The following is a 10,287-nucleotide window of genomic DNA, read 5'->3' as shown; positions in this document are numbered from 1 at the left end:
GGGGAAGCACAGAACCTTTGCTGGGTTCCTCCAGATCAGAAGCCTGAGGTAGTTTCCAAGGGGAGCTGCCAGGAGAGAGCACCTTTCAGTGGCGGCCACCCAGGAGAGAACAGAATGTCACCTTAGAGCCCGTGAGACCCAGGCCACAGAGGGCGCCCGGCAAAAGTCACGCTGATGTCTAGTATGTCAGGGCCATTTCAGCAACACCCCGGGTGTAGCTGTGGGTGTGAACAAAACATGCACGCGCAGAACCGCCTGTGCGGTGTGAGCATTCCCTCGCCTTTGGGAACTGGCCACACTGGCATTTGTTCCTCGGGTTGACTGGACCTTCCCGGAGCCATAAACAGCAGATGAGGCATGTGTATCACACGGAGACCTTTTCTGTGAGACGCTGACGCTGCTGGCCTGCGAGGCGCAGCACGTGCCTGTAGAATTGAAGGTTTCCCCGGACCTGGCCATCCCGGTGAGTCAGCGACCGTCCTTAGAGTCTCGGGCACGCTGTCCTCTCTGCAGATGAAGTGCGCACGGGGACCTACAGGCAGCTCTTCCACCCGGAGCAGCTGATCACCGGGAAGGAGGACGCGGCCAATAACTACGCCAGAGGCCATTACACCATCGGCAAGGAGATCGTCGATCTGGTCCTGGACCGGATCCGCAAACTGGTGAGAAGGGCCCTGGGAAGGCCTCCGGGACAGGAGGGGAGGCCCGGGATCTCCCCGGGACATCACTTTGGCAAAACCCAGCAGAACCATGAGTGCAGGGTCTTCCTTTCCGGTGTGGCCGCAGTGCGTCCACGTCTGTAACTGCTAAGTGTGATGCGTGTTCCCTGTGGATGGGTTGAACCCGTATAGTGAACCTGCAGAGGAAGAGTGTGCTGTGACCGGGGCCTGTGGGGGCCCGTGGGGGTGGTGGCACGGCTCATGCGGGCGTGGCCTCACGGCCTCTGCTCTCCCGCAGGCGGACCTGTGCACGGGCCTGCAGGGCTTCCTCATCTTCCACAGCTTCGGGGGCGGCACCGGCTCGGGCTTTGCGTCTCTGCTCATGGAGCGGCTCTCGGTGGACTACGGCAAGAAGTCCAAGCTGGAGTTCGCCATCTACCCGGCCCCCCAGGTGTCTACAGCTGTGGTGGAGCCCTACAACTCCATCCTGACCACGCACACGACCCTGGAGCACTCGGACTGTGCCTTCATGGTGGACAACGAGGCCATCTATGACATCTGCCGGCGCAACCTGGACATCGAGCGGCCCACGTACACCAACCTTAACCGTCTGATCGGGCAGATCGTGTCTTCCATCACGGCCTCCCTGCGCTTTGACGGTGCCCTCAACGTGGACCTGACGGAGTTCCAGACCAACCTGGTGCCCTACCCCCGCATCCACTTCCCCCTGGCCACGTACGCCCCAGTCATCTCGGCCGAGAAGGCCTACCATGAGCAGCTGTCCGTGGCCGAGATCACCAACGCCTGCTTCGAGCCGGCCAACCAGATGGTCAAGTGTGACCCTCGTCACGGCAAGTACATGGCCTGCTGCATGCTGTACAGGGGGGACGTGGTCCCCAAAGACGTCAATGCGGCCATCGCCACCATCAAGACCAAGCGCACCATCCAGTTTGTGGACTGGTGCCCAACTGGGTTCAAGGTAGGCTGGGCGGTAGCGCGTGTTTACCTTCCGCCTGTGGCAGATCCTGGGACGGGGTGCTGCCCCTTTGTGGAGGGTACCCTGATACAGGGAAGCCAGGCTGGGTCATGGATTAGTAAATTGGGGGACAGTTCTCATTCCTTCACTGGTGTCTCTAGAACTTCCTTCCTGAGTCATCACGTGATACAGCTCTGAGTGTATTCTTTACAGAAATTATCTGGAGGAGTTCTTGGGTGGAAAACATAGATTGATTTAGAAATAAGATGTTTTTTCTTATAGTAATTTTTCTTAGAATATAAATGTAGGAATTTTCTGGGCGTTTTGGTAATTTATGGGGATATTTGAACTTGAGGCACTACTGTAAACTGACTTGTCTCTGAATTCCACTTGATTCCATCGGCATGTAAAAATTACATCCAATTTAAGTGTCGTATGGAACGTTTGATTTACAGCACTGTCATGAATCCTTCTGTGGAGAAGTGGAGATTGGGGAGCCTATGCAGTGTGTCTTGGGTTGTCCTTAGACCCAGCTTGCTCTGACCATCCACTGGACACAGGACAGAAACCTTGCTCCTTACTTGATTCCCAGCCTTCCCTCTGGGAATGGAACTGTGCTTCCCTGAGCCCTGCTCTTAGGGCCTCCGCTGGCTCAGACCTTCGCTGCTGCGGTGGGTTCTTACCTAGGAGTCTGGGTTTCTTCCTCTGGTCCAGGGCTCAGCACAGCTGGCCGACCCATCACCTGGTTTTGTTAATGGTTTCATGTGAGCACAGCCGTCCCCACTCATTGGCTCATTGCTGTGGCAGCTCTCGTGCTGCAAAGACAGGGTTGAGTATCTGTGACAGAGCCCCTGTGGCTCAGCAGCCTAGAACGTGTGCTGTAGCCCCCTTGACAGACCCTGTATCTCCTGCCAAAACCTCTGGTCATGTGATCCCTGGTCTGAAGCTTGGACTGCCTCTCCCTTGGTCCCAGTGCTGGGATCTCGTTCCCTCCCTCTTACTAAGCGTTCATGTGGGCCACGTCCATGGCAGTGGTCACACAGCGTCAGGGACCTCTGACAGTGTGCTTGTCACTCTGCTATGTGTACACTGTTTGTTGGGAAAGCAGGGGGTGTGACCTGCCCTCGTGATTCTGCCACAGTTGTGTTCTCTGAATCTGCCTGGGTGGAAAAGGCTCAGCTACAGACATTAATCCCTATCTTGTTGAACCCTCTGTAGAAAATAACATATGAAGAATCCCAAGCAGTGTCCCTTCTTAGAGGGAAGATAGTTCTATCACCTGGGTACCTATCACCTCACAGTTGCTGGGACACAGCCCCTCCAGCAGCTTGGGTGTGAGCCAGGGTGGCAGGCTCTGGGGCTCCTCTTTCCGTTTTCCTTGTCTGGAAACGAGAACCCTGCTTTCCTGGCACCTTGCCTGGCACACAGCTGGGCCCAGAGTACAGGGTGGCCCCAGCCTCCCCGGGTCGCCAGTGGGCACCTCCATGCCTTCTGTTTCCACAAACGCAGCCACCATTTCTGGATTGACGGAAGCTTCACGCAGTGCCTTCTCCCCTTCTTTGGCAGGTGGGCATCAACTACCAGCCCCCCACGGTGGTCCCAGGGGGAGACCTGGCCAAGGTGCAGCGGGCCGTGTGCATGCTGAGCAACACCACGGCCATCGCCGAGGCCTGGGCCCGCCTGGACCACAAGTTCGACCTCATGTATGCCAAGCGCGCCTTTGTGCACTGGTATGTGGGGGAGGGCATGGAGGAGGGCGAGTTCTCGGAGGCCCGGGAGGACCTGGCAGCGCTGGAGAAAGATTACGAAGAGGTGGGCGTGGACTCGGTGGAAGCGGAGGCCGAGGAAGGGGAAGAGTACTGAACGGGAGGGAGCGGCTAGTGGCCCCCTGTACCCCGCCAACTGTCATGTTACAGATGTTTATCTACAGTTTCTGAATTAAACTCTTGTGCTCACCTGGAACACGCTCATCTGTCCACAGGAGCAGGGAGGACCCCTCTGCTGGGCCATGTGGACGGCTGTCCAGCTGCTTGGGCTGCGCTGCTGGGGTGGGTGGACCTACATCTGTAAGGAGCCTCTGCTTGTGTGACGTGACCCAAGGGCAAAAAGTCAGTGTTTCCAATCCAAGGTTTTAAAACAAATAGTTCTAGGAAAACTGAGTTAGGTTTTTCAATTGAATTTGCCATTTTTCAGGCTTCTTTATTGACGGGACAAGTGGACTAAGGTGTAAAAGCTTAGAATTGGAGTTTGAAAACCTGAGGTCCATGTAAACCTGTAAAACTGGGGCAAATGTGGAAGGTCAAGACATTTTGGGGGTAAGGGTTTTACTGGATTCTCTGTGGCATGCATGACCCACAGAGGGTTAAAAGCTCTAGGTCACAGCCCTTCTGTGCTCAAACCCCTGCTGCACCTGAGCGCCCTGGGAGGGCCTCAGTGAAAAGGCAGAAGACCTGGTAATATGCACATTTTCTCACAGGCTCAAAAATGAGGTCTGGGAGGTGGGGTCACTGGTTGAAGTCACTTGGTTGGTTCAGCTGAAGCATGACGAGGACCAGCACACAGAACTAATTCTAAATCTCTGTGCCTTAGTATATTCAAAAGGTAACAGAAGACATCTTGAACAGACCCTCAGGTTTTCAAAGAGGTTTATTACCAACAGGAGGAGCAGCCTGTCTGAGAGTCTGGCGGCCTGCGGTGGGCCCGTGCAAATCCTCTTGCTCAGGTGTTGCTCCGCGTGGGGCTCTTCCCGGGCCCGCCCACCTTGGGCAGCCTGGTGGCGCTGGGCTGGCGGGGCATCCTCTGGCTGGATCCTTCCCGGACACCGCGTTCTGGCAGTGTCGGGCCTCCGCCAAGGGCACCGCTGCCTTTGTTTCTCCCTGAGCAGACACAGAACACAGGTGTTAGCAACCGGGCAGAGGCCACCTCGCAACACCTATTGTCTGTGTCCTGAGAGCAGTGCCAGGGGCAGCTTGGCGTGTCGACCCCCAGCAACTGGCCTCCCCGCCAGACATGGTGACGCAGGAAGCGTGTTAGTCAGGCTTCTGGATTTGGATCTTGGAAGCTCTTCCTCATACATTTTCCTCCCTCTCCCCTCAGTGTTCTACAAATATTCAGGTTCACTGGGTCCTATGACTGGGCTCCTGCTGAGGACGCGCCCTGTCCATGGGGCGGTCACGCCCAGGTGCAGAGCACAGCTCTGGCCGCTCCTCCACTGGTAACCTGCCAGATTTAGCCTGTCTTCTGCCGACAGCCAGGAAGGTCTGCAGTCATGCCTGGGCCAGTGCCTGTGGCATCAGCAACAGAGAGGACCCCGGGGGACAAGCGTGCCTGGGCCACAGTCCCTCCCCGTTGGGCCTGCCTCAACCTGGGCTCTCCTTCGGCCCGCAGCTCTGACCCCCAGCCTCCATCCCGGTTTAGTCCAACAGCCTGCAGTGGGGAACCGGGGGCTCTTGGACAGAAGACATGACAGTTTCCTAGGGGCTTGTTAAGTTGTTTCTGCTCACCGGCTGTCACTTGGGCAAGGGGAGGGACCTGCATTTGAGACTCAAGTCCGTGCTCTAATCCTCACACCTAGCTTCTCCCCAGGACTCCTGCAGGGATAGGATGGCCCTTCTCAAGACACTTCCTGGGAAAATTCTTCCTCAGAGAGCAGGAGGTCTGTGCTGCCTGGCACGGGGGGTGGGTTGCAGTGGCATCAGCTTGGAACCCTGAAAGCTTGGGTTTTCCTGGCGTTGCTTCTCCCCAAGAGCCCACGTGTACTCTATTTGACAGAAGTGTAGTAGTAATGGGTTCCTCAGTGCCGGGTGGAGTAGACAGGAGCATGTGGTAGGGTGAAGCTGGGCCAACTCTGTCCCAGTGACTCCCGGAAACAGAAGCAAAGAGAAACATCACCCCTCATCTCTGGTACAAATGCTAATCTTCTGGTCCCCACTGATTGACCCTGTGAGTACACGGGCCCCACCACTCTGCAGGGTCTCCCAATGTGCCAGTGCCCTGCTCAGGCCATGCTTCCCCCTCCCCACCAAGGCTGAGCCAGGCCAAATCAGGTCCGTGGAGCCCGTGGCTTAGCCCCCGGTGCCGGGTTCTCCCAAAGCACAGCTCAGGCGCAGCTCCACCGCAAGCAGCAGGGCGGGTCCCAGCTGCAGGCCTCACTTTGAAGCCAGCTTTGCTTTGGCTTGCACATGTGTGAGTTTCCTCTCCCCCTCAGTGTAATGACCAGGGCCCCTCTGGACACTCAAGGATGAGAGGAAACTAGAAAAGAGCAAGTAATGTTCATCTTTAAATCTGACGAGGCCGATAAACCCTGGAAGTAAGAAACCAATGTAACTTTGAGTCATAGAAGGTGTCAAAGAAAACTATTTTAAGGATGAAAATAGCCCATTTATCCAGCTCAGTGTGATTCTTAGAACCCTAAAGGAATCACATGCTTTGGGCATTCGTGGGGAGACCCACTCAGGCCTCATTTTACACACGGCTGTGGAGGTCAAGAAGGTTTGCAGAGCCCAGTGGACCCAGCAAGGGGCATCTGGGAGCTCGTCAGGCCTGCTCCAGCTCCCTCCTGACAGGGTTATTAGGGTCCGATGGAATGCAGTGAGGACTGGGGCTGAGCCAAGGCTGACCACAAGCTGCGGTGGGGGTGGTGGGGACATGCTCCCAGGCCTGGTTCCTGTGGGGCCCTCTTAAGGGTCAAAGACAGATAAGGGTGTCTGTTAAAAACAGTCCGGTTTACCCTCCTACCCCTGAAACCAGCTGTGGCCACTCAGTGTTGGATGCCCCCTAATGAAGCAAATGCTCCAAATTCACCAGCCCATTGCCACCCGTGACTCAGGGTGGGGGACCTGAAGCTGGGGAACCACCCAGACCAGGTAGGACCCACTCTGCCATTGACCTTTGGAGTGGCCCCCGGGATCCCTGATCACCCACCCTGAGAGCTCTGCCACAGAGCTGGGCAGGAACGAGAATTATAGAAAGCCCCAGAGCGCTTTCTCCTGGGTGGTGGGCGCACCCCCTTATGGAGTCACAGACCAGATGGCTGCTGAGGCCAAATGTCTGGGACCGGCCGTGAGCCAACACTGAAGGCATGTTGTGTGCGGAGGGGTGGGGGGACGGGTGGGTGAGAAATGAGAGGGAAAGAATACACCACAGCCCTGCTATCTGCAAGGCCAGCTGGCGGGGTCTGGTGGCCAGGATGAGCGGGCGGCCAGGGGTGTGCAGAGCACACAGCAGGGGCTTGATCGGTGCTTCCAGGACAAATACAGACAGAACAATGCACAACACGGACTGCACGTGTGCGCTTTAACCCTTAGCCCACACTTCTGGGGAGGTGATCCCCACATGGACATGCCTGTGACTCCTCCAGGCACACAGCCCGATGCCGTGTTGGGGAGAAGCTCAATGTGAGTGCTCTGCAGCTGTGCTGCCCCCATAGATGGGCTGTGAGCCACCTGCGTGGTCTTTAGCTTTTTTAAGAGCCATGTTAAAAAGTAAAAGAAACAGGAAATTGACTTAAATGTTTCGATTAACCCAAACATCCAGTATGTCATTTTAGTGAGTAATCAGTATAAAAGTTATCCGTGAGGTGTCCATTCCTTCTGGTGCCAACGCTCAGGTACCTGTCCTCATGGCTCCACACACCAGACTCCACCTTATGCTTTCTGGGGGGGACATCTTTTTAGAATGTGTGGTTTCCCTAAACTTCAACAGCACACAACTGAACCTAACTCCACGTCCTTACGAAGACAAGCCTAACCCCCGTGAGCTCTCAGGACAGAAATGGTGAGCCTGACAGGTCCCACAGGGCCCCTGGATGGCCAGGAACCCAGAGAGCGAAGCCCTTGAGTGGGGCTCCAGCCCTTGGTCTGGGTCAATCTCACTCTGATTCTGAGGGAAACCTAAGGCCAGCTGGCTCCAACGTTCCCAAACCCCCACCACCAGCCTAGACCACCAAGGTCCCCCATTGCTTACTCTGTGACAGTGCTCCTTATTTTCTCTACCCAGATCCTGCCATTAACCAGGTGACCAGAGATCTGTGTGGAGAGATGCTTTGACATGCAGCCTCAGAGATCTATCTCATTGGTGGCCTCTGCCTCTCGGCCTCAGTGTACTCCTGGCACGGCCCCTTATCTGCCCTCTGCCTCCACTGGGCATCTCCCCAGGGCCTCAGTGCCCTTCTACCCTGGCTGGTGGCCACCCAGCCCAGCAGGACCTATGGCCTGAGCACTCAAGGGGAAACGACCCTGTGGGGCCCAGTGCCCCATGCCTCTCCATTCCCTGGCCCGGGGCCTCCTCCCCACCTCCCATCCCTCTATGCAGTGCTCCCAGCCCCGCACCCCAACACACCCTTGACTGCACCCTCTCCCTCCCTCCCCCCACACCCTAGCTCAGCCCCCTCCCAGGGGATGCAGCAGCGCACAGGACTCTGCAGCTGGTGCAAGGGCCCTGCCCCCAGCTTGTTTAACTCCTGCTACTCCAGCAAGGCCGGTGCTGTCCTTCGAGACTGGACGCCCGTCACTGTCGGTATGTCTAGCCACTGGACAGACAGCGTGTCCACCCTGCAGCCCCACTGTGCCCTCAGCACTGAGAGCAGGCCTGGCACTGAGCAAGGGAGGGAGTGGCAAACCCCTGAGTGAGGAGATCTCTCTCCTTTAGTCCCCACGCTCCTCAGGCCCCCTGTCCAAGCTCCAGGCACTCCTGGAACAGCAAGGTGGGTGATGCAGTGAGGGGCACGTGGGAGGGTGCAGCTAGAGCTCCCATGGGATTTCACACTCTAACACACCAGCCTCATCGTGCCTGGCAGTGCCTGGAAGGCACCCCCAGCTCAGAAACCAGGCAGTTGAGGGGACCCATGGTCTGATCCTCCAGGCAACCAGTCCAGGTGGGTGATGGCACCTAAGAGGCCCAGGTGCCTGTCACACCTCAGGCTTTGCTCTCCACAGCACACCACGCTGTCCCTTCCCCGCCCCTTGGGTGTCCTCCTTTGGGCTGGGGGCAGCTCTACAGAGCGCAAGTCTCACCAGCAGAGTTAGCCTTTGGGGACGGGGTGTGGGCCTGTCCTGTGAGCACTGCACTTGTCTCTAGTGAGCGGAGCTGTGAAATCACGCAGTCAGTCCCTAAGCTGCGGGGCAGGGATGGCTCACTGGGTCCTGCCCTTGCAGCTCAAAGCTGCTCTGGCTTTCTGGGGGCCACAGCAGTTTCCACGGAAACAGGAGAGAGTACCAACCCCCAGAGATAAACCAATAAACGCAACCTGCAAAAGGAGAGAACAGGCAGCAAGAGAACCGGAGGGAACCGGGGGGCCCCGGAGAAAGAGGCGAGTGCGAGGCAGCTGGGCCGTGGAGCAGAACTGGAGAGGCCGCAGGCTGCAGGGCCGAGGAAAAGGAGGGCCTTGCGGGGGGGGTACAGTTCTCGGCAGAGAGAAAGGAGGCTGCTGGAGGTCAGAGAGAGACACAAAGAGAGCAGACAGCGTGCATCAGTGAGGAGGCCTGCACTCCAGTGCCCAGGGCCTCTCAGGACGGGGTCACGGGCGCCCAGGGCCCAGGCACGCCCACCCACAGGGCCCAGCTGCCCTCCGCCCCAACGTCAGCCCCTTCTCAGGATGTTTCTGGCTAAGGAGCCAGCCTGGAGGTTCTGCTGCATTTCAGAGGGTTTCTGGGATGGGAAGCAGAAGTTAACACCCGAAGCGGATTAGAGTTCCATCATGACACCCTGGTCACCAGCACCTGCTCATCCCCCAGCCATGACCCTCCAGACTGAGGAGGCCCCTCGGGCCTCTGTACCCTGCCAGCCATGGCTTCCAGGCTGCGCCCACTCACAGCCCAAGGATGGAAGCTTCACTGTCCAGATTCCTGGGTAGGACCTGGGCCGGGTGGGGTGCCAACAAGGGCACGCAGGAAAGCCTCTGCCCGCCCTGCTCCCTGAGGACTTCCGCAGAGGCTATACAGGCCATGAGGACAGGAACCAAAGCTGCCTTGTTCCCACGTTTGCGGGATAAAAACGTTCAGAGCAGAGGTGGGGAGGAACTGGGGTCGCAAAAGTCCCAGACGAGGTCTAGCCTGCCTGGGTCTCCCACCCTGTGTCCTCCCGATATGGAAGTGCACCCTCAAAAGGTGGCAGCAAAGCTAGGGACGAAGCTAGGGACGAGAGCCCAAGGGGCCAGACCTTGGATGGGCCCAGCCTGTCCTGGGACAAGAGGAACAGAAAGGCCTGCACTCACGGCCAAGCCCGCGCGGTGCCAGGCGCTGCTCCCCTTCCGCCCCCGTCCCCCTCCCCGCCGCCCAGGCCCGGCTCTGACCTCGGGTCTCAGGCACGCTGGGCGTGGGCAGGGGCGCCGCCGCGGGGTCCTGGGGCTCGCTTGCCAGCCTCTGCCCGGCGCACATGGACTTGAGCATCTGGAAGACTGCGAGGGGCGCCACATTTAGCTTCAGCAAGTCCACCAGGATCCTGGCGAGAACACACGCTGCGGCAGTGAGCCCTACTCGCCCGGTCCGGCCGTCCCCGGGGACCCCGACTCCCCCGGGACCCCGCCTCCGCCGGGCGCTCACTTGAACACGTCGGGGTCCATGGCGCCGCCCGCCGCCTGCGCCAGCTCGAACAGCTCCATCTCCTCGGCGCTCAGCACCTTCTTCCGCCTCAGCGCCAGCTTCTGCAGGGCCG

General features: G+C 58.2%; 2 protein-coding genes across 2 annotated transcripts in view; one reads left to right on the top strand and one right to left on the bottom strand.

Annotated features, from left to right (window-relative positions):
• Window positions 1-15: 15 nt before the first annotated feature.
• On the top strand, window positions 16-3,498 carry LOC112412210 (tubulin alpha-3 chain-like). The gene is made up of 3 exons (XM_024763756.1): window positions 16-662; window positions 958-1,638; window positions 3,202-3,498. Exons 2-3 carry the CDS (start codon window positions 1,042-1,044, stop codon window positions 3,496-3,498), a joined length of 894 nt encoding a protein of 297 aa, XP_024619524.1. The 5' UTR covers window positions 16-662; window positions 958-1,041.
• Window positions 3,499-4,263: 765 nt separating this feature from the next.
• MZT2B (mitotic spindle organizing protein 2B) overlaps window positions 4,264-10,287 on the bottom strand; it is a 6,340-nt gene continuing 316 nt past the window's right edge. The window contains exons 2-5 of the mRNA XM_024763676.1: window positions 10,176-10,286; window positions 9,926-10,074; window positions 8,882-9,061; window positions 4,264-4,511 (exon numbers count right to left, since the gene is read on the bottom strand). Coding sequence (XP_024619444.1) covers window positions 4,354-4,511; window positions 8,882-9,061; window positions 9,926-10,074; window positions 10,176-10,286 — 598 coding nt within the window. The 3' untranslated portion in view covers window positions 4,264-4,353. The remainder of the gene's footprint in view (window positions 4,512-8,881; window positions 9,062-9,925; window positions 10,075-10,175; window position 10,287) is intronic.

Source organism: Neophocaena asiaeorientalis, unplaced genomic scaffold (genome assembly GCF_003031525.2).
Source record: "Neophocaena asiaeorientalis asiaeorientalis breed wild unplaced genomic scaffold, Neophocaena_asiaeorientalis_V1.1 scaffold110, whole genome shotgun sequence".
NCBI classification, from domain to species: domain Eukaryota; kingdom Metazoa; phylum Chordata; class Mammalia; order Artiodactyla; family Phocoenidae; genus Neophocaena; species Neophocaena asiaeorientalis.
The sequence above is the reverse complement of the archived record's forward strand: the minus strand, read 5'-3'. Positions and strand labels throughout refer to the sequence as shown.